This window comes from Rhinolophus ferrumequinum, chromosome 25 (assembly GCF_004115265.2).
Source record: "Rhinolophus ferrumequinum isolate MPI-CBG mRhiFer1 chromosome 25, mRhiFer1_v1.p, whole genome shotgun sequence".
In the NCBI taxonomy this organism is placed as follows: Eukaryota; Metazoa; Chordata; class Mammalia; order Chiroptera; family Rhinolophidae; genus Rhinolophus; species Rhinolophus ferrumequinum.
The window spans coordinates 14,565,276-14,591,042 of record NC_046308.1 but is presented as its reverse complement, the minus strand read 5'-3'; the positions used below and the strand labels follow the sequence as shown (position 1 = coordinate 14,591,042).

The window sequence follows — 25,767 nt, the reverse complement described above, 5'->3', positions numbered from 1 at the left end:
TCATTCACTCACTCTGATCAACTATTTATTGAGCACCTACTACATGTTAATCATTACACTAAGTATTAATACATTAAGGACTATTTTCTTTGGGGAGATGGTGGGATAGAAACTGCATGAATTTGGAGTCAGGCACCCTGGGTCTCTGTGCCTTTCTGCATGTGTGACACTGACCCGTGTTACCTAATCTCTCTGAGCTTCCACCTTTTTGTTTGTAAAACAGGGTCGTATCTGCTGTGAGGATCAACTTGGTAAAATATGCAAAACACTTGCAACTGGCAGATGCTCAGATAGGTTACTTCTTTGCCACCACTCTTCCCTCCATCCTTCCCGCCAGTACCAATAACAGCCACCACTGAATCAGCACGGATGGTGTGCCAGGCAGAAGGGGGTTTGCATACATTATCAGCGGAATCTCACATTATTGGCTCATGAGGCAAGGAGCCTCATCACTCACCAGTTTGATATCCAATTTCAAAACCAGTGGGGGCTCGCCACCTCCAACAAACCATTTGTGGGAGAATCTTAATGTCAGACACCCCCCCCCCGCACATCCTCTTCTATGTTGGGGTACTGCTCATGCAAATGCCATTTTATTTGCTGAAACAGTTTACCCAAAAAAAAAAGGAGTTTCAGGCTGAAACAGGGCCCTTCGCAAGTATATTCAGGATGCATGAGCAGTTTCCTTTTAAAGGCAAAACATGGTACTATGGTTTGGGGGAGGGACACACACCTTGTGTGTGCTTCTGGGGATGGCCTCTCGAGTGGGGACTTCGGTCAGATTTCCCACGGGCTGGAGACTTCATTTCGGACTCCTGTGTTTCCTTGTTGACACCTCAATGGAGATCTAGATCCAGGTTTAGCTTGCTTCTGTTTCCGGGGTGGGGGACAGGGTTGCAGGTGGAGCAGTACCTATCTAGCTTTACCATTTTTAGCTGTAACCTTGGGCAAACGACTGACATGCTGCAGGTCTGTTTCTTCATCTGTAAACTGAGGATAATGTCAGTAGGGCCACTTAGGGGGCTCAGTGTAAAGGTAATTTTTACATAAAGGGCTGGGCGCACAGAAGACGCAGAGGTACACTCTGCTCCCTCCTGTTAGGGTGTGGGACGGGTGGGTGGTGTCTTCTGGGACGGCCTCCCTTTGTGTGTTGTTGGTGGACATCTCCTATGGAACGGGTTTTCCTACCATGAAGTGAATCCTCTTGAAATGCCCGCCATCCTCCAAACTCTTTCTGCTGGAGCCTCTTCCAAGCATCTGGCCAAGAGGGGCTTCCCCAGGAGAAAGACAAGCCAGCACCTCGGTCCTCCCTGCAAAACTATCCGCCCTGGAGGTGTAATCTGGGATCATACTCAACCTTAGGATTGCTACTTTGAGGAAGAAAGCAGGGTAAAAGTAGCCATGCCAGGGCCCTGGGTAAACGAGTCTCTGACCAGTTTGGGGAACACCCATATTCTGTTAGAAGGTCGTGGGTGTTGCCCCCAGAAAGCATCTGTGGAATGTGATTAACTAATGAACTGGAAGCCTGCTTGATTGCATCACAGTCTTATTTTGATGGCTTCTAAACTTGGCTGTCAGAATTCCCAGGGAATCCATCAGAAACAGAGAGTGCTGGGCCCCATCCCCGGGCTCTGACTCATGTTTGGAGCCTGAAGAGAATTTGTGAGGTGTCTCCAGCCTTGCTCCTCAGCAAGTGTCCTGGGCCATGACCCTCAGAGATTCTGTCTCGGGAACATCTTAGAGAAAAGGCTGTGTCACAGCTTGTCAACGCTAACCATTAGAACTATTCCACTGATTGCCTGCTTTGATTTCATACTCAGGAAGCAATCCCTAACCATAATTTGACTTCACGTGCAGATTTCTCTAGGACTCAATGTGCTAACTGGCAAGTAAGAGTCGTTTGGCCTGCTCCACAGCTATAAATCTTATTATAAAGAAATAAACTTGCACTCCAGTTTATCCATCAGTCTCCTGTGAGTCCAGGTGAGACAGGGCAAGTCTAGGTGAACGAAACAGTATTTTCTGGATCCACAGGCACTAGAATTTATTGGTCATGCCGAGGTACTTGTGGTGGATAGTCGCTGCTCACCGGGTATATGTACACCTTACATCTCTCAGCCCCCAGCAGGAGTGGTGGGGCCTTGTCACAGGTCTTGCCCATTGGAACGTGAGTAGATGTGACGTATTGCAGCTCAAGGCAGCTGAGAGTGAACATGGAACCCCATGCTCTTTTTCTCGAGTGCACGGCTAGAAGCAAAGAATTCCAAGATGGCAGGGTTTAACATGGAGACAGCCCGGCTTTGCTAATCACCCAGGGAGGAGAGCCACCCAAAGGTCCTGACCTGCAGTAGACTATGACACAAGCATGAGACAAGCCTTTGCGACCGACCGGGACTCCCTGGGAGTCCTGCCCTGGCCGTTAGCAGTAATCACCTCAATAGTCCCCTCTCACGAGGTGCAGTGTCTGTCAGTAGCTTAGAGGGTTCTCTCGAGCAGACCTCTAGCTTTACGTTTTCTGCTTGTGCAGGAAGAGACACCACCCAAACTCCAAGTGCCACCCTGGTGGGGTCAGTTGTGCTGGTATACAAATGACTACCCACAAGCGGGTCTGCTCTTCCTCACTGGTAAAATCAGTGAAAAAAGACAATTCCTGGAGGAGCTCACATATCTGCCTTTGGGTCTTTGGTCTAACTTGTCCCGGTTTTCAGCATGGGGCCCAGCACACAATAGGTGTCAGTATAAAGACGGCCCATCGTGGTGCTAAAGATGCATACGACTATCTTGGCAGGGGTTGAAGAGGCAGTTTTCTCTTGCACAAGTTCATACATCATCAGGCATTTATAAAGAAAAAGTTTATTTTCAATCACAAGAAGCACACAGACTATATACAGTACACACCAACAGAAGTAAAAAAAAAGTGCATTATGCATCTTCTACTGCAAATTCACAGTACAAAAGATACTGCCTTTTAAATATATATATATAAAAAAAAACAAGGAAAAAACCCAATAAAAAAATAATTGGTATCATTATGCAACACAATGGAAATCACTGGCAGCTTCTGAAAACCCAAGGACAACGTATCTTGTAGAGCTCCTGATTTGGGGGATGGGGTGGTCTGTACCTGCATTTTGCTGCAAAGAGCTCAGGATACCAACAGAGGAAACTAGGGTGGCCTAGGTAGCAATAAAAACCTCTATGAAAGAAGAGTACAACTGCGTGATGGGGGAATGGGTGACGGGCTGGCTGTGGTCCAGAGGGCGCCTGGACCACACCAGCCCCAGCTGGCTAGCACACCAAGTTTTACTCTTTCCTCACTACCGTGGGACGCAGCATGAGCCAGGGCCTGCCTCGCCTGGAGGAACTACCAGCGCCGTTTCTAGCAATGTTCCTTGGCCAGTTGCAGGCACGTGCATCAGACCGCACAGCAGATGAGCACAGGTACGGGGGCCGGGCAAGCTCCAGGCCAAACGCCGACCACCACCGACAAGGCAAAGTATCCAATCACAGAAGGTGAGAGCTTAACAGTTTCCCATAAATACACAGTATTTGTAAACTATTATTAAGGCACTCAATTGTAAAATAATTACAGTGTCGGAAAAGAGGGAAGAAGCAGCCATCTTCTCGTACAGCACGGCCGACAGAAAGGACAGCAGGGGACCAGTGGTCCGGTTATAAAGACTCCTGTTTAAGAGACTGACTGAAGCCAGGGCCACAGCACCTAATCCAAGACCAAAACAAGGCAGTCATGTCCGGATCTACCAGGGCAGCACTACACATCACTCCAGATCATTCCAGGTGATCCGCTTCACAGCTCGGGTGACAGCGCGTATGTGGATGAGACAGAAGGGATGCGCGCATAATGATTTGATTCAAGTTACATATATATATTCAAATATATATATATATATATATATATATATGCAGCGTGAACTTGTACATACAGGTATTTGGTTGCAGAGCAGACAATAAAAAAACCAAGCAGCTGAGCATGAGGCTCAATCACCTACCTTTGATTGGCATGAAGCATTGGCAAGCACCTGCGGGGTGGGACCAGGGAAGGTGACCCTGCACCGTGCTGTCCAGATGTCACAAACGTCCCGGCCTGCCTAGCTCTCCTGCCCACAGTGAAGCGCTTGCCCTCACTGAGCTGTGCGTGTCTGGGGAAGCCCAGCCAGGTGGCAAGCCAGAGTAGGGTTGGGTGCAATGTATTCTGGCACCAAGCATTTCCGGCCAACAGAGCAAGTGCCTCTTTGGACACCTTGGGTGAGGTTATAGGATCTTGACTAAACGATGCCGCATTTATTGCCCATGGAGGGAAACAGGCCCAGGGGAGCAGGCGGACTCCTAAACCTTCTGGGATCAGGCCTGTGTGGAGAGACAATGCTGAAGGTACAGGGTGTCCTGAAGGTGTCAATTCTATTGCAAACTTGGTTCCATCCTGTGGTACCCTCTGGGACTATCTATGAGGGAAGAGGTTTTAGAATGGGCAGGACTGCTTTCTAGCTGGAAAGGGCGGGGTGGAACAGAAGGGGGTTGGAAAGCAGCTATCTGTGAGCACCTGGTGAGTGCGCTGCATGCCGGACGGACAGGGTGCCACTGCCCCACAGAGAGCCCAGAGGTCAGCATGGCCCCTGCACTGAGACCACGGAGGCAGGGAATGAGCATCTTGTTCTTAAGAGGCTCATGCAACGACAGACATTGCTCTAAGACAAAGAAATGGAAATTGGCATTGTCAAGGCATGATGAGAGGGCAGCATGCCTTCTCCTCTCTCTGGGACCGGCTTCCCCCTCAGACTTAACGAAACATGACAAGGCGACCTCCCTGTATCTCCTTCAGTCTAACTTTTGGCATGTCATATGAAGTGAAAGTGAGGGAAAGGTGAGGTGAACGATGAAATACAACTGAATACACAATAGTTAGCTGATTTACAAAATGTCCGTTCTCTCCTAATTCGACAAAAGCATCCCATGAAAATGGCAGTCACCGAAATTAATGACTTTCATGGCACTCACCGCTGCCTCTCACCTGTGCCACTCATATTTGGAATCGTCCTCGTAGCTTAGATTACAGACAAAGCATCAGTCAGGATATGGCATATCCTTATGGAGCAAAATTGCTTTTCAGACACAGGTATGCATCCGTCTTTGCCAAGGTGCCCCCACGTCTGGCAGCATGCTCTCGTCCTGTTAGTCTATTTCAAGGAGCAATTTGCCATATGTTAACATGCAACTGACCTGGGTCTGGGAGAAACAGCTTGATCCTTTTCTCCAGGCCAGAGGGTTACCCACAAAATCAAGAATGATTCACTTTGCTCTGATGATGGGTCCCTAAGCCCCGGTCTGTTTCAATGATACTATACGGTCTGTGCTTCCGAAAATGAATGGATAATTCCAACAAGGCCAAAACCCCACTCATATTTGTAATCCGTGTCCCACCCTTTAACTGGATAAGGAAAATTATGGCTTTCAAAATTAAAGGTTTTCAAAAGTATATCACTCATACGCAGGCATGGTTACAGAAACCAACACAAGCCTGTCATCACCGAATCGAAAGGATTATTTTGACACAAAAATTGATCTACCACATGAAATTTAATTTGGCAAAACATACTGCACTTAATTTTTTGTTGTTGTTGTTGTTGAGAATATGTTTTTGTTGGCTGAAAGAAAGGGAGAAAAACCTAACAGGGTTTTCAGGAATAAGTGGATAATCACCTATTAAGGTGACTGCAATGGACAGTGGTGCGTAAACAAATTCCTGTCAAATAAAATAATGTATACCTAAAAAAAAAAAAAAAAGAATAAGGTCAGGGATAAAAAGTTCCCAGAGAGAGGGTTTTTGCAAAACCTCTACCCACTAGTTGCCATGTGGGCTATCCTTGTTCCCGAAGACCCTGCCTGGGTGCTCTCGGAATGGTTGCTCTGAGGGAGTGGGGGGAGCCTCGTTCTGACCAATGTAAGATGGCGACACATTCACCCGCTTTCAGAATTTGGCTGGTCCTTGAAGGCTTTCTAGTGTCCCCGAATTCATCTGGCTGGCCCCCCTGAGGGTAAGCTGTAACTGTGGGAAAGCTTCATCCAGCAGCATTCTTCCATGAACGCAGCCACCCCCCACTGCAGGAGACACGCTGGGGGTGGGCTGGCAAGGTGTGGGTCGGGACAAGGATTTGGCCTGCGGTGCTGAAGGGAAAGGGAGGCCTTTACATGTGCCCAGTTTCTTCCTCCAGGGCCCTGGGCAGCGCTGCGTGGTCAAATAAAAAAAGGGGTCACCACACTTCTTCCATATAGGGCCCGATAGTAAATATCTTAGGCTTTGCCGGCTACGTGGTCTCTGTCCCCTACTAGTTCATTTTTTTATAACCCCTGAAAAATGTAAAAACGTTCTTCGCTCACGGGGCTGTGCGCCACGGTCTGCTGAGTTGGACCTTTCTCCTCAAGCCCATCCTCCCTTCAAAGCATTTTAACAGCCGGTCTTGATGACCGACACCGACGACCCTCCACTCAAGCCCAAGGCCCACAGCAGCAGGATGCACTGAGCTCACCTGATTCGAAACGCACTCAGAGCCCAGGCCGGGCCCACAGAGCCCTCCTGTACCGCATCCTCGCCGCTAGGAAGAGCCAGAGAGAACCAGGAGGAATTCTCCCCACAGGAAAGGGGCAACTGTAAACATCTGCGAAGCTTTGCAACAGTCCCATTTCTCTCAGCTGGAATCACCTTTCCTCCCCAAACAGGAGGAGATGTGACCGAAGGAACCTGAGCGCCGGGGCTCCTGGCAGGACGATCTGTATCTCAGAACCACGGCCCCCGCCTGACACTCGAGCGCTTTCATAACCTTAGCACAACTACTGGGCTCAGCAGCAGAGACTCAACACACTTCGTGGGTCCTTCTCCCCAGGTCGGGGGTGAGGTGCCATTTAAACTCCACCATTAGCAACAACTGAGGACATCGCCTTTTCCCCCACCGGCCCCCCGTGCTGGCCAGACACACACCACTCGGCCGTACCACCACACCGGCACAGAGGAATCAAATGCACAGACCATCTCCATGCACCACAGAGCTGGTTCAACAGCATTCGACACCTTCATTCATGTAACTTGACGTAACAGTGCTCGATGCAGTCAAGTTAGAAATCTTAACACTTTTTAGGATCCCAACCAAAAAAGAAAAAAAAAGAAAAAAAGGAATAATTCTTTTTTGGAAAACCTTTTCCTGACACAGCATTATTCCCTGGAACAAGCCTTGGTCATTATTGTGTTTTAAAAATAAAAAGCACAGCAAGAACAGAGGTAGGACTTATATTGCCATCCAAGAGTTACCCACGAGGGCCGGAATGAGCTAGGAACGTGTGCCGTGGTGACAATGCCATCTGCCATCACCACAACTGTTCTTCTGCATGTTGCAAAGGGAGCACTTCTGATGTGTGCATAGCTGTATATGCTCTTCTTAAGACACGATTCTTTTTGAAAACACATGACTGGGGCTCCGAGTCTGCTGGCCACAGCTTCTGGTTCTCCCAACCACACAACTGACACTCCCCTTTCTTCACAGGCTGCAGGTTTATTTCTTCTCCTCCTCTCTATGGCAAGAGGTTGGGGGAAGTCAGGAGAACGCCAATTGTTTAAGAGAAATCAAGACTTGAGGGGCTGACCAAAATCCACGGTGAAACTAAGGGAGGGATCGTGTGATCAGCTCAAGGGGGGATCAGCTTTTGCTCATCCACGACGGGCTTTTCAAGTTTTCTGGGGCAGATTTCCCTGACGGCTTAGAGGTGGCGGCTGGCTTCCTTGGGGTTGCCTGGGGCTCATGCAAGAAGGAAGCCTCGCTCAACTTGGCATCCTGGGAGTCGGCGATGGTGGACACGTCGGCCTCACTGGTCAGATCTTCTGTTGAGAAATTGAGACTTCCGAGCTTGGCAAGAGAGTGTGAGCGCTTGAGTGGGGACGAGACGGTGAGGCCTGCCAGCCGGAGCCGAGTCTCGATCTCCTGCGTCCGCTGTTTCACCAGCCCTGGCTTCCCGCGGATGCTGTGGATGCTGTCACTGCTAGAGCTCCGGGTCAGGTTAGAACTCATGGACGATGAGGTGGGGGTGTAGCAGATGGTCTTCAGGAAGTCTTTGGAGAAATGACTGGTGTGATCCAGGCGGCAGAGGAAGGGAGTGACGCTCTTCAGCGAGGCTCCTTCCAATGGAGGAGGGCCGGCCTCTGACTTCTCATCACTGGCAGCTTGGCCGGGCAGAGCCGGGGCCCCTGGCGGTGGGACAGGAGCCAGGTCCTGGTTCTCCTCGGGTATGCTGGCCTCCAGCCTGCTGGCGGTGCCATCCCTGACGGGAGACACTGGGTCTGCGGGCGTGCCCTTTAACCACTCGAGTTCTTTGGTGTGCTTGCGGACCAAGCCTGCCTTCTGCAGCTGGATGATGGACTCCTGGTGCTGCATCAGGTAGCTGTGTGTGGTTGGCTTCTCAGTTTCTTTACTGAACAGGAGCCGCAGGTCCTTGGCTGGCTTCACGTCTTTCTTGGGTGGCGACTCTTCCTTCACTACTTCCATGCGGGGAGGGTTCTTATCACAGTGAGAATTCTTCAAAAGGAGGGCCTTTGGCAGGACTTTTTGGGTCCCTCTGGAAGGTTCTAAAAGGCTAGCTGGTAGTTCTGGGGCAGTCCCGGCCTCAGAGCCACTGGTGTCTGGCCTCCTCGGGCCTGCTGGTGGTAGGAATGGGGGTGTTTCGGTTGGGCCAGAGGCCAGCTTCTCTAAAGCTCGGGACTTGCCAGATATGTGGGCCCCAGGGGACGACGTGAGGTGGGGCAGGAAGGTTGGCTGGGTACAGATGGCGGGAGCACCAGGGTTCTCGAGTCGCTCCCCGAAAGCCTCAGGAGCCCCGCTGGCTGTAGGATACATGCAGTCGGCACAGGATTTGTAGGAAGGCTTCACTTTGTTGAGGATCCCAAATATAGCATCGTGCTGAAAGGGGAGAGAACATTGTGAGAATGTAATATGAGCCAAAGACCACCAAGTATGAAGAGGGCATGGGGTGGGTGGGGGGAGGCCCTGGAGGGGCAGCACACTCACTCCCGAGAGTGCAGGAACACAGACCTCTCAGAACCCACTCGGCCAAGACTGGAGTAGCTTAGAGCTGAGTTAGAGACGCTGAACCAAACTTTCCAGAAGCTACGTGCGCACGAGCCCGGGCAAACCTTCGGCCACACAATCAGCAGGGCTTCGGGGCCTCCCTGGTCACCCCCGCCTCTGCACCAAACAATGGTTTTCTGCACCAAACAATGGTTTTCTGGTCACCTGCACCAAACAATGGTTTTCTGAGCCTTAGGCTCATCTGGAGACTCTACCCTCACGGCATTGAGAACTAAATGGAATTATGTTTCTGGCACAGTAGGTGCCGTCTCCCTTTCTTTCCTTTCCAGAAAGAATCTGCATTTGGGGAGTCTGTGGCTGGACAATGAAACTTGCCCCTTCCAGCATGAACTCAGCAATGGAACCATCATCGAGCTATGCTCTTCCCAGAGAGGTGGCAAGGGACAAACACAGTTTTGCAAAGCTTCTACTACAGACCCAAACACAGGTGCACACGGCCCCAATGAGGGAGCCAGGCTGAGGTGGGTTTCATGTACCAATGGAAAACACGCTGGCCTCGTTTGCCAAGGAAAACCACCCACCTCTGGTCAGTAGAGGGGCTAAGGGAGTTCGACATGGGCCTCTCCATCCCCATTCGCCGTCCTCCTGTGCCCATCGACAGGCACTAGGGCTGCTCGTCTGGGCTGAGACAGAGCTGAGAAGAGCAAACGTGGAGATAGGGGAAGCCGACCCTCTCCCCTCAAGACTTGTTTAGCTGTGGGATTCCTAAGCTGGTCTAAAACGAAGCCTGCCTGGCAAAGAGCAGATGTGGTAGGTTTCTCCTGCCAAGTGAAGCTTAGCCACCACGCCCCGTCCCCAGGCCCTGACTGTCAGAGATTAATACCGTCCAGGGTGGCAGACTGAGGTCCCCTAAGGTAAGAAGTCATGGGCAGGTCCAATACTGGAGGAGTCAAACAGAAACTCAGCCGTGGCTCCTGGAGGCTGTAGGGGAGCACGCGGTCGGGGAGGTGGGAGGGGGGTCTCCTGCAGAACCCTATCTTAGCTGGCTTCTAGGTGCACCAGTAAGACCTGGTCACCCTCACGGTTAAGGCCTGAACTCTTGACCCAGGAATTTTTTTTGAACTCTAACCAAAGTTACTCTATCTGTTGTTCATCTCTTCTGAAACCTTTAGAACCTAACGTTCTAAAATATAAAATCTACCACGGTGGGAGATCTGAGCACCTTTCAGAGCCCGTGGGGCTGTGGGGAGCGGGGCCTAGAGAATTCCTTCATCCAGCTCGTATTTAGAGAGCACCCATCCCATGCCAGGACTTGCACCAGGGGCAGTGACTGAGAAGACACCGTCCCTGCCCTCAGGGGGCCTCCTGTCTGTGCACTGGTGGAAACGGACCAGAAAACCATGTGAAAAGTGCCGGCACAGAGGGAGGAGCTCCAAGTCTTCTACAGAGCGAAGGCTTCCCAGAGGAACTGACACGTCAGCAGCAGAGTTCTACCTTCAAAATGCCTCTCAAGCTGTGCCTTTCTGTCCTCAGCCCGTCCTCTCAGCCAACATCATCTCAGGTTCCTGCTTCCACTCTCACTCATCAGCCTGACTGCAGACCACACCCAGGGAGCCGCGTCACCTCCATGCTCAAAGCTCTCCCATGGCTGGTCAGTCTCCGGGAACAACGTACAGAGACCTCATCATGCCCGGGGGCCCCACATGCCCCGCCAGCTATCCAACCGCACCTCAGACCACTGCCCCTCAACCACGCCAAGCTCTCCACCCTCAGGGAGCACCTTGGCGCCTGCCGCTCCTTGGACCCGAAGGCTGTCCTCCTGGTTCCCTGCATGACGCGCTCCTTCTCATTCCCTCTCCTCCCAAGTTATTCTCCACCACGCCACGGTTTGTGTCATCTCACGGAGTACCGTTTGCATTTGTGTTGTTATTACACATCCGTACGAGTTTGCCATCCATCTCCCCATAAGACTACGTGTGCTAGCTGTCGTACAGCTGCAATCCTTCACCAACCTGGCACCGTAGTTAATAAACATGAGCTGAACAAATGAATGAATGCGTATCTCTAGGTCCTATTCCCCAGGTAACATCAGTCATGCAATCAAATTCTGGCCAGACAAGGAGGGCTGTCCTTCATTTACCCTTTTCCCCAAGCTTCTCTCGTGGTCACCATTCTACGACTCACGGCTATGCCATTTCAGACTGAGGCACCCCTCTCTTGGACCAAGAGGTTGTATAGCATCTGTCTTTACGGGTATTTGCTTTTTGAGGGAAGGGTGGATCGGAGGGAATTCTTGAGTGATTAATACTTGGTTTGCAATATGTTTTATGACTTGGAGGTCAGTAGCTCTAACTTCCCAGTTTTGTTTGCATTGTGATAATGACGGACCCTCTGCAGATCAGAATGCGCCTGCCAGCTTTCCGAGTGCCCTCACTAGCGAATCAGGGCCGCCCCAGGAGATGGGCAGTGACGCCAGGGGACATGAAGCGCCTGGCGCTGGCCACAGTGAGCCAGCACAGGGCGAGGGGAGAAAGCCAGACCGGGCGGCACAGCACACCCTCCAGGAAACCAGGAAACCAGCCTCCATTCCTGGGCCACATGGAAGACAAAAAAGGCTGAAGGAACTCATCGTTTTCTGAGTACACGCCAGGTTGAGGCTGACCCTTTGTTGCAGATGACCCATTAAATATGACAACTACAAAGGGACTGACGGAGTTAAACGTTTGAATCTGAGTTCAAATCCAGATATTCGATGACGCTGGGGAATTACTATCAGTTTCTTACAGGCGGCAATGGTACTGTGGTTACGTTATATGCTGAAGCATTTGTGAATGAAACAATATAGCTGGGATTCTTTTCAAAATAATCCAGGGTGTGGCAAAGTGGATGAGGGTGCGATGAATTCAGAACAACGGCGTACTGAGAAATGTTGAAGCTGCGTAATAAGGTGTATGTTTTACATTTTACATAAGGGGGAAAAAAAAGAAAGTTGGAAGCCCTGCCCAAGACTCGAATGAGGTGCGTGGGGTAAAGGGGGCACACAGGGATTAGTGATCCCCGACCCCTGTATGTCTACATTCCCAATCGGCCTGCAGAATCACTTTCTGAAATAAGCCCACAGGTCACCGCCGGGGATGAGAACTGCCGAGCTGGCAGAGCAGCGGAGGTGGCTGTGAGGCGGCTGCTCTGCAGGGCGGGACAGAAGTGACGTGGTCCTGTCCCCACATGCTGGTCCCACACCTACCTCAAAGTCGTCCGGACAGCTCCTCTTGCTGTTGTTGTTATTTAGGTTTTCCCGGTTGAGCAGGTTTTTATCAAGCTGGGTTGGGGGCCGCCCCCACCTCCCGGCTCCTGGAACCTCCTCCCTTTCCATCTCCTCCACCTGTGGCAAGGGGCCACTCCGGGTTTTCAGGCTCCCCAACTCTCGTTTCTTCTTCCCCTCCTTCTCACAGAGTCTGGGGCCTTCCTCGGGAGGCCGAGCTGGCTGAGCCGCTTCCTCCGACAGAGCACCCTTCTCCAGGTCCTCCAACTGGACCAAACTGCCAGTTTCGTCACTGGGGGAATGCAGCAGGGGATCTGAGAGCCGCCGGAAACAGCAGGGGAGAGTGGGTCGCCCAGGGGCCCTGCTGCCTGGGAACCCAGGCTGGGCGGCATCGTCCGAGCAGGGCAGACGGGCTTCCGGGCGGGTGCCATCCAGGGTCTCTGGCAGGAAGTCCCCAGGCCCCGCAGGGTCATCCACAGGCTGCTGGAGGCAGCTCTCGGTCTGCTGGCGCCACAGCTTGTTGTGCCTTTGTTTGCTGGGGGAGAAAGGGCATTGGAAGGTCAGCAGAGGCCAGTGCCCAGAGGGTCCTGGGAAGAGGGGTGAGGTGTGAGCCAGCAAGAGACGGCACCAGGCTGGGGTGGGTGCCAGGCGCTCACTGAGGGAAAGTGTCTCTCTCTTCATTTGTCCCCAAGAGATGCAAGGAAGAAAGAAACAGCACCACGACCCTAAATCACCACGGCTTGCACGAGAAGCCTTCAGTGACTTTCTGTCATGAAGACGACGTGGCAGGTATGTGAAAAGAGTCTAGACATCAAATGCCATCACGATCCCAGGGTACCGTCTCACTGGTGAACACAATGATGCCACTTAACATTTCATCTCTCAGTTTCTCCATCTGTCATGTAAGAATAATACTCACCTACCTACTACATAGTAGGGAAATAATAAGGCTCAAAGCAGAGAGTATGTAAAGATTTATACAAATTTATATTTATGTATATATGTGTGTATATACATATACATATAGGTATATTTACACGACTGTAGCTATGTAAACACATAACACATATGAATAAAGTTGGGAAGATCCCAGAAAATTGGAAATATTTCAGGTCAGAGAGATTACAGGTCAGTTTTTAAAATTTGTCTTTTAACACTGCGGAAGTTATTTTGAAAGCCTGAAAGTAAAAGAGAAAGGCCGGTAGTGAACTAAGGTAAAAAAGTCACCTCCGCGAATCTCAGAGCAGTAACAGCCTCAGGGGTCACGAAGGTTAAGATGAGAGAGAGGAAAACGTAAATTCATGAGAGAGAGGAAAACGTAAATTCAGGAGCTGCTATTGCTCGGTGCCAGAGTGTCATGACCATTTGTGGCTGCTCCACGTGCACATTCCAGGTAGGCCAAGGGGGCCCTCAGGTGGGGCCGCAATACCAGGTCAGCGCCATGCTGCTGCGACCCGGCCTGGAGACCCCTGGTTAGGGCACTGGTGGAGCGTGTGACTGAAGGGCTAAAGGAGAGGAGGACGCACCTTCCCGCACCCCCACCGGCCCCGGTCCTGCCTGGGGAGCTGTCCAGCTGCTCTCTGGTTGATAGTGGACACGTCCGGAGCTGTCCTCCGGACCCTGTTCAACCCTGCCAGGGCGCTCCTGCTTCCCCAAACATGGTCACGAGGCCCGGGCTTAGCCTGTGGCTCCCTCAGGACACCAGTCAGAAATGCGCTGGGGAGGCCTCCTACAGACTGAATAGAAAGGGAACGGGGAGAAAGTGAGCCCGAGTCCCGCAGGGATCTTCCCGGGGTGACTGCGGGAACCCCTCTGTGGGGTCTCCGTGCCTTGGAGGCCAATTGACCTGGCCATGTGTTTCCTCCTGCCGTCCACTGGCTGTGTGATGTGGGACAAGGTAACCTCCAGCGTCAGTTCCTTATTTCCCCATAAATGCAGGATGACCTGTACTCTGTAGACCTTGTTTTGGGAGGTGGTGGGGGGGTGGAGGTAGGCATTTAAAAAGAAGCTACGTTACTATTTACCGTGAGGCAGGCCTAGCAAAGTCTCTGTAAAGGTAAACCTGTACACAACTCATGTAAACCTCACAACAACCCTACCCGGTAGGTGTTCATTGTTAACTCAGAAAGAGGAAACTGAGGCTGGACGAGATCAACGAGCTTGCCCTAAGTTGCCCTGCGTGTCGGTGGTGGGGAGGGGGGAATTACCCCGCAGCAAAACCTGGCACAGCACTTGGCCCAAAGCAGTGGGTCAGGAAACGAGCATGCACCTGCCCGTACTGCACACGAAGCCATGCCTCAGCTTGGGAGTCAGGCACCGCTCTCTCCCGCAGCAAAACAGCTGTCTGTGCCAACAAAAATCAGAACAGATTCCTCCTGGAAACTACTCATCAAACCCCAAACAATAGTTGTTTTTCTCAAACTGGCTCCCCCTGAGAGGCGGGATTTTGGCTGTGGAAGCCACTGCTCGGATGTGGATGGCGGCTTCTCAAGCTCAGTCCTGCCAACCCTCTGCAGACAGTCACCCACCTCGCGTCCAAGATGCCTTCATACTCAGACAGCTGCCTCATGAAGCCCGCGTTGGGGCGTGCAATGCTGCGCTTTTGCTTCACGTAGTTGTACGCTTTTTCCAGGGGCCAGCCGAATTCCTTCATCGCATACGCTATGACTGTGGAGGCAGAGCGACTGACACCCATTTTGCAATGTACCAGGCACTTGGAATGGTTCCTCCTGCAGGGGCCGGGGTGGTTGGAGGGGGAGAGAGTCTTTTTTAAAAAACTTCAACAACTTTGTCCTCTCAGGTTTTACCCAATGGATTGTTTTAAACCCTCAAGTTATCTCATGGCCCCAGTCCTATGTCCTGATGTTTATGCAGCCGAAGTCCACATACTCTCTAAAGGAAATAACTTCACTGCAAAATCAATTAGCACACAATGGGAAATGGAGATAGATCTGTCCCTGCCTAGCCAAGTTTTGCAGGGAGAGCTCCAAAATCGGCTGCCTTCAGAGACAAATTAGGGATCTTCCCGCATCGTTGGGACAGGCTAGGAATTCTTCCTGCTGCTGAGCATTTCTCAGACTAAGAAACCCTTTTGCAGGAAGCAACTGGACAGCGAAAGGGAGATATGCAAAAGCTACTCAGCTGCTAGTGCAGATAGAGACACGGAAAGGGTTGTTGCAGAAAAATGGGCTCAGTGAACCTAAAGCTGCAAGGCCCTTGGGAGACAGAATGAGGATGGCAGCATCCTAAGTTGGCCAAGACAGAAAGAAGCCAGGGGAGGACGGGGACGTGGGTTATAAGCAGGAAGTGCTGGCTCAGGTATGGCTGAATTTAACAGCTACGACGAGGCCATGCACAGGGTTTTCTCGAGGTATCATTTGCTCAAGACTGTGCGGGAACACCAGGCTGGGAAGGGCAACATCTGGGAAGCTTTATTTGTACAGGAGGTGAGCCCACCAGTCTGCTTGTTTACGTTAGAAGCAGCCAGCCTGTCAGGTGTGAGCAGGCTTGTTTCTTCAAATCTATCTCCCGATCTCGGTGCCTTCTTTTGGGGACTGCCAGTCTGAAGTCTACACCCCAGGCATGCAGGTGAAGTTGGAGGACATGTTGGGGAGGATATGTTATGTAGCTTTGACCTGCGGTGCAAAGGAGATGCAAAAGGGGTGCAAAGCAGAAAGAAGATGGGATCTCAAAGGGTTGTCTCTTTGTGTTTCTGACTTCAGTAAGACAGAGTTGTTCTGTAGGAGGAGAAGGTGAGAACGAAAGCGGGGTGAAACCAGTGACAGGCTCGGGGCAGTGGGAAACCTCTCATGGTCTGTCCCATTCTGCTCAAACAGGAAAATCACACCAATCAGGTGGAGAAGGCAGGCCATAGCTCAGGGCATCAGCCTGAGAAGATTTCGCGGGGGAAGCATCCCAAAGGTGTTTTAAATCCATGTACGACCTGGCCTGCCCTCCTTTCTCCTTTGGCTCAGTGACTCTCCGCAGGCAGAGCTTCCAAGAGTGTCCACTTGGTATTAGACCCTTGCCTGGAACAAGTACTGATGACGAAAGTGGGGTCAAATGTCACAATCAGTGATAGGTGGGAGACAAACAAGCTCATTTGGGCCCCCAGGTAAAGATCAGCAGCTTTGTCCCTTTGGTGCTAGGGGTCCTGTGGTCTAAAATCACAGGTCCATCTGACATCTAAGGCTCCCTAAGCCAGCAGACTTCCGTGTCTGGGATTGTCATTAATTTCTGCCACCCAGCATCTGCCAGTTTCTTCCTCAGACCGGTTTCTTTGGCTTCTCCACTCACTTACTTTGCTTTGTTTATAAAATGGTATGCTTCGTTCCAGTGGGCAAGAAGGTCTGTTGTCTCTTCATCATAGACTCGGATGTTATGATATGCAAATAAGCCAGGGAAAAAATTATCTATTTCTCTAGTGACATTTAAAATGTAGTCAACACTGCAACGAGAGAAACAAATAAAGAACAAATTTGGACAATCGGAATGAGGAGTTGCAAAAAACAAAGTAACAAAAAACTGGACAGAGAAAAAAAATCAAGTACATATTAATACCGTGTTTCCCTGAAAATAAGATCTAGCCGGACAATCAGCTCTAATGGATCTTTTGGAGCAAAAATTAATATAAGACCCGGCCGTATATTATATTACATTATATAAGACTCAGTCTTGTTTTACTTATAGCAAAATGGAGATAAACCTGTCTTTTTATCAATGGAGATTAATGGAGATAAATTTACTTATAGTAAAATAAGACTGGGGGTCTTATATTAATTTTTGCTCCAAAAGACACATTACAGCTGATTGTCTGGCTAGGTCTTATTTTTGGGGAAACACGGTAAAGGGTGTATGTTTTTCTGGTGGGACTTCTGTTTTTCCTTAATAGCAATTTTTTTGGGGTATTTTCTAAATGCCCACTTTATGATGAAAATGTATTATATTTATACTAAAAAACAAATTTCTGTATAAAAAAACTTATAAAACTCAGTTCAAAGCTTTGCTAAGCAGGGTTAATTCTGGAAAACAGATTTATATATTATTTAAATACATTTTTAAACTCTCTTAAAGTTTCAAAATTCATAATTATCATGAGCAAACAGAAGCTTTTGAAAAATAAAAGTCTCCCCTTTTAAACAGTTAAAAAGCAGAATATATTTGACCATTATTTATGTCCTGGATAAATGCCTTAAATCCTTTTTTGTAACAAGCCAGGCTATGGGTCTCTAAACTTAATACTTATCTTCCTGGAAGACCAAAATAATTTCAGGAGTTTGAAAATACCTCAAATAGATATCATACACAAAGATTTGTAAATGCTTTAAAAATTACCTTTAAAGTAACTTATTTATTCCCAGCAAGACAGAAAGCAAAGACAATATCACCATTCATTTTAAGAATACTTTCTGTAGAAATAACACATCTTAACCAGTAATTCTAAAGATATATTTTAAGAGTTGTTTAGTCTTGACTTTTAAATGCAGTAATTCAAGGATGCCATCATGTCAAACCCACAAAATGGTGATTTTGTGGCTGTGTTTTTGTTTGTTTTTTTCCAAATGTCCAGACATCTGTTCTTGAAGGTCTACATTTAAACATTTTTCATTCCTGCTGCCGGGCATTTCTCAGACTAAGACAGGCATGTGTTTCTGGCCGACACTGAGTATATTAGCTGCAAGATTCCCATCAGGCTCAAAGGTTTAAGCTCAGACAGAACCAGGAGTGGTCCAGGGATCAGAGTTGCTGATTGGCCCAACAGACAGGTGTCCTTACAAGGACTCTCAGCAGGTCTGCCAGGCAGTGGGGCAGGGGAGGGGGCTTGTGGCCCTATCAGCATCCCGGCTGTCTGTACTATCGGACTGTGATTTAGGATCATTGTCCCAGACACACCATCACACAAAACCCAGGAAAATCTAAAACCAATGAATTATTCAGGAGGTGACATTCTCAAGTACATCTGTTTAGCTATGCAAATCAGCCTGGCTGCCGGAGTGCAGGCAATTACATACAGGAGGGCAGCACAAGGGCTCGACCTTGAACCCAGTGTCTAAGCTGCCTAAAAGGACAAGGGAAGATAAGGGGAGCAGACTCACCCTGAGCCCTGCAGTTCTTCCAGATTGGATGCATTCCATTCAGAGCCCTGGGGGACAGATCACACAAACCCCCGTGAGTGTCACATGTCAGCCTCAGAGCTGGGTGTGCGCTAGGCCTGATGGTGATGGTGATGGTGATTTCATGGGCCCCTGGCCTCAGAGAACAGAAAGAACTGACAGAGGCCAGTATCAAAGCAGGTTCCTGAGGCAGTCACAATATCCTCAGCACAACAGGGGAAGGGCAAGTTCAGGAAAACCTGCTCCCCTATCACCACTTCCTTTTCTGAGACTCCAGCAGGGTCCTCTCATCAGAGGCAGTGACCTCTGACCTCCCCCTCAGGAAAGAATACTTTCACACACCACTGATTAAAGTAGGAATTGGCTTACCTTTTCTGGGAAGTATTTTGGCAATATTAAAAAAGTTCCCACCCTCCAACCGGGAAATTCCACTTAGAAAAAGCTACCCTGAGGAAATACCCAGAATTTGCACAGAGATTTATGTACAAGGATATTTATGGTTATTTATAATAACAAAACAGTGGAAACAACCCAAAGGTCCAACAAGAAGAAAATAAATGATGATGGATCCAGATGATGGAGCCACTGAAATAACTTATACTTTTGGAGGATACGTAATGACACAGGGAAATACCACATAATAATAAAACAATTTTAAAGCAACTTTAAAACAATTTCACATACAAAACTATGTAAATATAAACAGTATGGTTCTTTTCTTTCTCTTCCTTTTTTAAAAAAGCTATATGTGCATTAAAAACAAAAACAAAAACCAGAAAATAGAAAAATAAATATACAAGGCTATTAACAGTGACTACTTCTAGATTTGCGAAGTTGGGAATACTTTTAATTTTCTTCTTTGGATTTTCTTGTATTTCCTAACTTTCTATAACATGTTTTAATTTAATACTTTTAAAACAGTATTTTAAAAACCCTCTCCATTTCTGAGCATGCAAAGAACACGAATGGAAAAAAAAGAAGAAAAACATCCCTTTGCTCTTAGGAAATGCAAACAACATAGAGTCACAAAGAGAAAAAGAACAGGCTTAGTCTCCCTATAAACTTCCTTGTCCAAGAGGGCAGACCCCTCAGGAGGCAGGGACTTCAGGGACCTTGACGGCGCTGGCCACATGCGGGTGCTAGCTGGATTTTCACGTTGGAAAGAGAAGCTCAAACATAAAAATTCCTTTAGTATCTCTCATGGAAAAAATGACAAAAAGTACCAACCACACCGAAAAATAACAAACGCTCGCTAAGGCTGTGAGTGTCCTCCTGTCGTGATCGCCATCTAGTGGAGCAATGGGCTAGAGTTGCCCTCGGACGTCTCCACCAGGGAAAAACATCAACTTCCCGGGAGATGAGGGCCCAGCGCGGCCCCACAGCTTTCAAGATAAAGGCTTCAAATCCACACATGTATATACTTTTAACATATACATGAAATATATATATATATATATATATATGTATATAAATACACACACGTGTATACACATATATATTGCTATCTATAAATATATTCAATATATATCACGATATACGAGGTGTGATCAAAAACTACGGTGAATGTTTAAATTAAAAAAATGTATTACAGTAAAAGACACATGGCCATCAATCCCCCTCAAAATACTTCCCCTCACTTCGAACACACTTATCCCTTTGTTCTTGCCACTTTCTGAAGCAGTTCTGGAAGTCCCCTTTTGTGTCTTTAGTTGTACTGTCGTGGCTGCCTTGATGTCCTGAATCGATTCAAAACCTTTATCTTTCATGGGTATTTGGACTATGGGAAGAGCCAGAAGTCACACAGTGCCAGATCCAATGAATAAGGTGGATGAGAACACATCATAATGTTTTTGACAGAAACTGCCGTACCAGAAACAATGTGTGAAAATATGGTGAATGCTGCTGTCAAGTGCCATCCAACAGAAAGGCAGGAATCTTCAATACAGGAAGTGGCACGTCAAACCTTAGTAACAGTGTGTGACAAGTTTCAACTTGTTCAGTGCAGTCAGTCGGGTGTGAGCTACGGTTGAGAGAAGGTGTGTTTTAAAATGTGCCATAAATCATCCTCCATCATGACAATGCTCCATGTCGCACATCGCTTCCGGTATATGGCAATTTCTGTCAAATAAAAACATTATAGTGTGTCCTTATCCACCTTATTCATGAGATTTGGCACCATGTGACGTCTGGCTCTTCCCCAAAGTCAAAATGATTCAGGACATCGAGGCAGCCACAACAGCACAACTAAAGACACTCACAAAAAAAGAGGACTTCTAGAACTGCTTCAGAAAGTGTCAAGAATGATGGGATGAGTTCAAAGTGAGGGAGAGTATGGTGTTTCCCCAAAAATAAGACCGGGTCTTACATTAATTTTTGCTCCAAAAGACGCATTAGGGCTTATGTTCAGGGGATGTCATCCTGAAAAATCATGCTAGAGCTTCTTTTCCCGTTAGGTCTTATTTTCGGGGAAACATGGTACTTTGAAGGGGATTGATGGCAATGTGTTTTACTGTGATACACTTTTTTACTTAAACATTCACTTTATTATCTGATCATATCTCGTATGCATTTGGAAAACTATTAACTACTCCCTATAGGAAGAGAACAAAATCGCTCATGCCTTCCACAGCAAAGGCACTTCCTCAACTTTCCCAGGAAGCAATTTCTGCTCTAATGATGGTCACCAATAATTAGTGCCTACAGAAACTGCACCTGGTGCCTTAAAGCTGTGTTGTATTGAATCCTCACAATCATCTCATAACATGTAAGATGAAGGAAAAAAGAGGCAGAGAGACTTGCTTTCAGTCACATCGCTGTTCCGGCTGGGGAGTGAGAATCTGGCCTGGTGGGGCTGATTTTCATGAGTACGTTGTGCCGCCTAATTTTAGTAACGTCCCTTCCTCTACAGTCTGACTTTGAAAACTTGCCAGTTGCCTTCTATGGAGATTCACAGCTTTAAGAAAATGTGAGCAAGAGATGGAGATGAGGTGTCCGTGCCCCACCCACCACAGCTACATCACCCGGGCCTGTCCCTTCAACGGGCTCTGGGAGCAGTACATGGAGTGGCTGCCAGGACAAGCAGAGAGAAAGCCGTGTTACAGGTGTCTGGTCTGCCTTTCCTACTGTTTCTTACGTCTTGGGATGCCGAGGCATAATTCTGGGGTTTGGCGAGCACGCTCCGTTTAGTAACTGGGGATTTTCAGCCCGCAAACCATTTGGAGATAACTGGACGGGGCCTGAGTGTGAGTGAGTGAGGAAGGCAAAGAGTGGTAGGAGTCTGAAAATAGGTGCCAGCTGACTATGCCAAGGAGCTTTCAAACAACTCCCCGCGGCCCAGCTGGGAGCCACATCGCAAGCATCTGGCTGGAGAGCAAACCACTAGCCTGCAGGCCAGAGGAGGGAGTTCCTGTAAAAGTCAGAATCGAGGCGCTAGTAACTCAAGTTTTCCGCTCTCTGACTTGCTCAAACAATCAAGGCCCGATTTATGTTCCCCAAGACAGACCCTGCCATGGGCTGCGCCCCTTACGAGATAAAGATGATCGAAGATGAGGGAGGGCTTGTCCATCTGTCCCAAGATAAGCAGCATCTCGTTGTCTATGAATTCCTTGAATTCTTTCAAGTTACAGTTCATCTGTTTCTCCAATTCATTACGAATCTGTGGAGTGGAAAATATTTGGAAAAGTGATTTGTTAAAGAAAACAGTTGTCTCCCTCCAAAGAAGTAAAGTCACAGTGTGAACTGTGGCTGTTTTCAAAACAGGTGTTTTTTGCATTAAAACACATGGTGCATATGCATGGGTGGTGGGAATACAGGCTACTCAGCCTCAAAGTAAATCTGACGGGGGCAAGTTTATTATTTCAAATACAGACTGATTCCCACGTGATCTTTTCTCCTGAGTTTTAAAGCACTCAGACCTTCACAATTAAATATTAAACTCAACACAGTGAAAACCTGAAATCAATTTCACCTTGCTTTGGAAGGTATTACAATTTGATTTTCACATGTATTAATTTAAAAAAGGTACATGACTTTTTAATTTTTTCCCCTCCCCCTCCTCCCTCCATCCCCCCAACTCCTAGTCAAGCTGTTGTTCTTAGTCTAGTTGTGGAGGACGCAACTCACTGGCCCATGCTGGTATTATGAGCATTGCGCTCTACCCAGCTGAGCCAGTTGGTTGCCGGTCACCAGCCGGCCGCTCACGGCAGCTCACGGTAGCTCACAGCAGCACATAGCAGCACACAGCAGCTCACAGCAGCTCACGCCGGCCACTCATGGCCGCTCAGCTCCAGGTAGAGCCGCTGTTCTCAATCTAGCTGTAGAGGTCGAACTGCAGACCTCGGTGTTAGGAGCACAGCACTCCAACCACCTGAGCCACCAGGCTGCCCAAGGTATACGACTTTTTTAAATGACCATTTCAACTCTTAGATCTACCTAGTTTAAGTTGTTATAATTCATTGCATTCCTTGAGCAAAAAGCAACTGAAAAAAGAAAAAAAGTGATCAAGGGAAACATGAAAAGGCAGATGGAAGGTGGTCCGGGGTTAGCAACTTGCTGGTTTAAGTTGTGTTCTTGAGGAGAAACAGAGTTTGCTCTATGTCAAATGAAACCCAAGGTGACGTAGGGCAGAGGGAGGGTGCTAACAGGTAAATGCTTCTTGGTGCAATCTCGGGTCTCGTGGAATTCTCACCAAAGGTCTTACAGGTTCAGAGAGGTCGGGGAATTTGCCCCAAACCTCATAGCTGTTATGCGACAAGGCTGGATTCAAACGAGTCTGACTCTAAGATCTGTGCTCTTTCCACTACACTAGTCCTGCAGGAAAAAGCCTCCTAGCGCTGGTGCACCGATGGGTAAAGAAGACCAGGTACCAGGCCTGCTTCTGCCGTGCTTTGGACAACAGGACAAAGGAATGGCGTGTGACCTCTGCTAAGAAGGGGAGAGTTCGCTTACTTCTTTGGAGGTCACGTTTTCTAGGTCCTGGCTCATCATGATGCTTCGGAGTTTGGCTTTGATGAGGCGCTCAGTCCTCTCCCCTTCGGTTGGCCTGGAAAGAAATTAGGAAAGTGCAGAACTGTAGGAAGCCTGAGGTCAGAGTTTACAGAAACGCACGCTGCTCCTGGGCTAAAGAGAACGTGGCTTGACTCATACAGCTAACTTCTTGGTGTGCGTGCCCTCAGCGGGTGCAGGAGAGGGACAGAGGAGTCGTGCTCTGTGCCCAGAACCCCCACAGGAGTAAACAGAGTGGGGCAGATCAAGAGGGCACGCAGTGGGTGGGGAGCGCGCCCCTTACTCCGGTCCTGCCGAGTATCAGACTCTCAGGGCAGGAGGCTGGAACCACCTGTGTAACATCCCCAGGCCACTGGGCCCTCGGGTCGCTGCTGAGGACATCACTGCCTCCTGAGCCAGCCCACAGGCCCGGCCAGCTCCCATGATCTCCTCACACAGGACCCAAATCTATGTACAGTGGTACCTCAGTTTTCGAACATAATCCACGAGTTCTGAAACGTTGGAAAACAGCCGACAGCTAGGCCTCAGGGTCTTGCACTCGGCGGAAGCCGTGTGACATGTTCGACTTCTGAGTCGTGTTCAAAAACCGAAGCATTTACTTCCTGGTTTACAGCATTCATAAACCAAAATGTTCATCAATGGAGACGTTCAAAAACCGAGGTACCACTGTATTTCCCTGTAACTTCTACACATCAACCCCGGTTCTCACTTTAGGGGCCACACAAACCAGGCTAATCCTGCTTCCACATGACACCCAGTCATCTGATCGAAGCCAGCTGTCATTTCTCCTCAGCCCTCTCATAGTTTCCAGGAGGCCTCGTACGGCAGGGCTGCCAGGCCTGTCCTTGTACAGGCTGCCCCCCTCTGTCCACAGCCCTCTTATATGCAGTGTCCCAGAGGAACACAACAGCGTGCAGGAGGAGGGGCCGACCCGAGAGAGGGGCCGACCCGAGAGAGGGGCAATACCGCCGGCTTCTTTTTTCTGGACTAGACTTCGATTTCGTGCGGCCTCAGGCCACGTGACTCGCCGTTGCTGCCCCTAAGGCAGGCTGTCCTTGGTCTGTGCTGGTGCAGTTGTGATTCAGGATCCAAGGAACCGGACTCACATTAATCCTACTTCTAAGAGCACGGGAAGAGCTTTGAGAATCAGGCCAGAGCACAGGCACTGCCCGAGAGCCTGTGAAGGAAGTATGTGGGCTACCCGCTCCTTTGAGAATCTGATGGGAGCAATGGAGCTGTTCCCCAGAAACGCACTCACACCCCAGTGTGTCCATGATTTTAAAGGGGGGGTGGCCGTCACAGACCCTTTCCCCAGCCAAAGATTACCCACGGGCGGCAGGTTAGGAACCCCTGCCTGAAATGCTGGTTCAGGGAGAGGTGGCCCTCAATCATTAGAAGACAGGCAGGGTGCGACCTGGCACGGACGCAGGGTCGGGCCCGGGGTGGGTGTGGGAGCGAGCGGCTAAGGAGGCGCCACACTTACTTGTCGACAAACAAGGCCGGGGAGTCGGGCCGCGTGGACTCCAGGTCCTGCATGGCGTTCCACTCGTTGATGCAGCTCTGCTCGGAGCCGATGCAGCTCTCATAGTAGGTAGCCCAGATGAGCGCCACGCCCCCAGGGAAGTAGTTGTGCCGTCGGGCCACTTCGCAGGCCTTGTGAAGGACCTGCAGGGCAGACCTGGGTGAGGAAGGGGGAGCCGGTCAGACCCGGGAGGCACAGCAGGGCTGGGTTTTCGCCTCGACAAAAGGTTTAAACTGGGGTGGGGAAAGGGCAGTTCAAAAGGACTCGCTCTTGGGGATCCCCAGCCGGCCGGGTAACAGATCGTCTGCACAACACAGACACTGACCCAAGACGGATGGACAGCCTTCACCATCCCAACAAGGAAACAAAACAACTTCGTGACTCTCCCCATCAGGCTGGTTCATGTGTCATTTTTACAGTCCATCGATTAACTCGCCGGAATTAAAGAGTTACTTCTGAGGTTGTAGGCACCTTCAACATAGGAACCACAATTAATTCTAGCAATTGGAAAGCAAGAGTCACGACCATGTTACTGGAATCTAAGTAACTTAATTTCTAACCAGCCCCATCAATGTTATAATAGCTTAGCTGCTTCCATTTCCTAAGGAAATGCGCTCTAGAAATGCATTTTATAACATAGAAACTAACTGAAGAAAAGGTTTAGGAAGGCAGAGTGGGGTAGGAGAAACAATATGAAAAATGTGTAACATAATGGCCAATTTAGTTACCTGGTTTTACCTCTGTTTACAAAAATAAACATAGGCTGAAAATTGTGAA

General features: G+C 49.1%; 1 protein-coding gene across 7 annotated transcripts in view; it reads right to left on the bottom strand.

Annotated features, from left to right (window-relative positions):
- The window catches only part of SSH1 (slingshot protein phosphatase 1), a 62,185-nt gene that overhangs the window by 390 nt on the left and 36,028 nt on the right, over positions 1-25,767 (bottom strand). For 6 of the 7 annotated variants that reach the window (XM_033097422.1, XM_033097423.1, XM_033097426.1 and 3 more), the window contains 8 exons: positions 24,952-25,146; positions 23,412-23,505; positions 21,991-22,119; positions 18,447-18,493; positions 16,652-16,798; positions 14,880-15,080; positions 12,334-12,886; positions 642-8,960 (listed from right to left, as the gene is read on the bottom strand). In XM_033097422.1, coding sequence (XP_032953313.1) covers positions 7,707-8,960; positions 12,334-12,886; positions 14,880-15,080; positions 16,652-16,798; positions 18,447-18,493; positions 21,991-22,119; positions 23,412-23,505; positions 24,952-25,146 — 2,620 coding nt within the window. In that variant the 3' untranslated portion in view covers positions 642-7,706. Of the gene's footprint in view, positions 1-641; positions 8,961-12,333; positions 12,887-14,879; positions 15,081-16,651; positions 16,799-18,446; positions 18,494-21,990; positions 22,120-23,411; positions 23,506-24,951; positions 25,147-25,767 lie in introns of those variants that run through there. The other variant, XR_004422067.1, reaches the window with a different exon arrangement.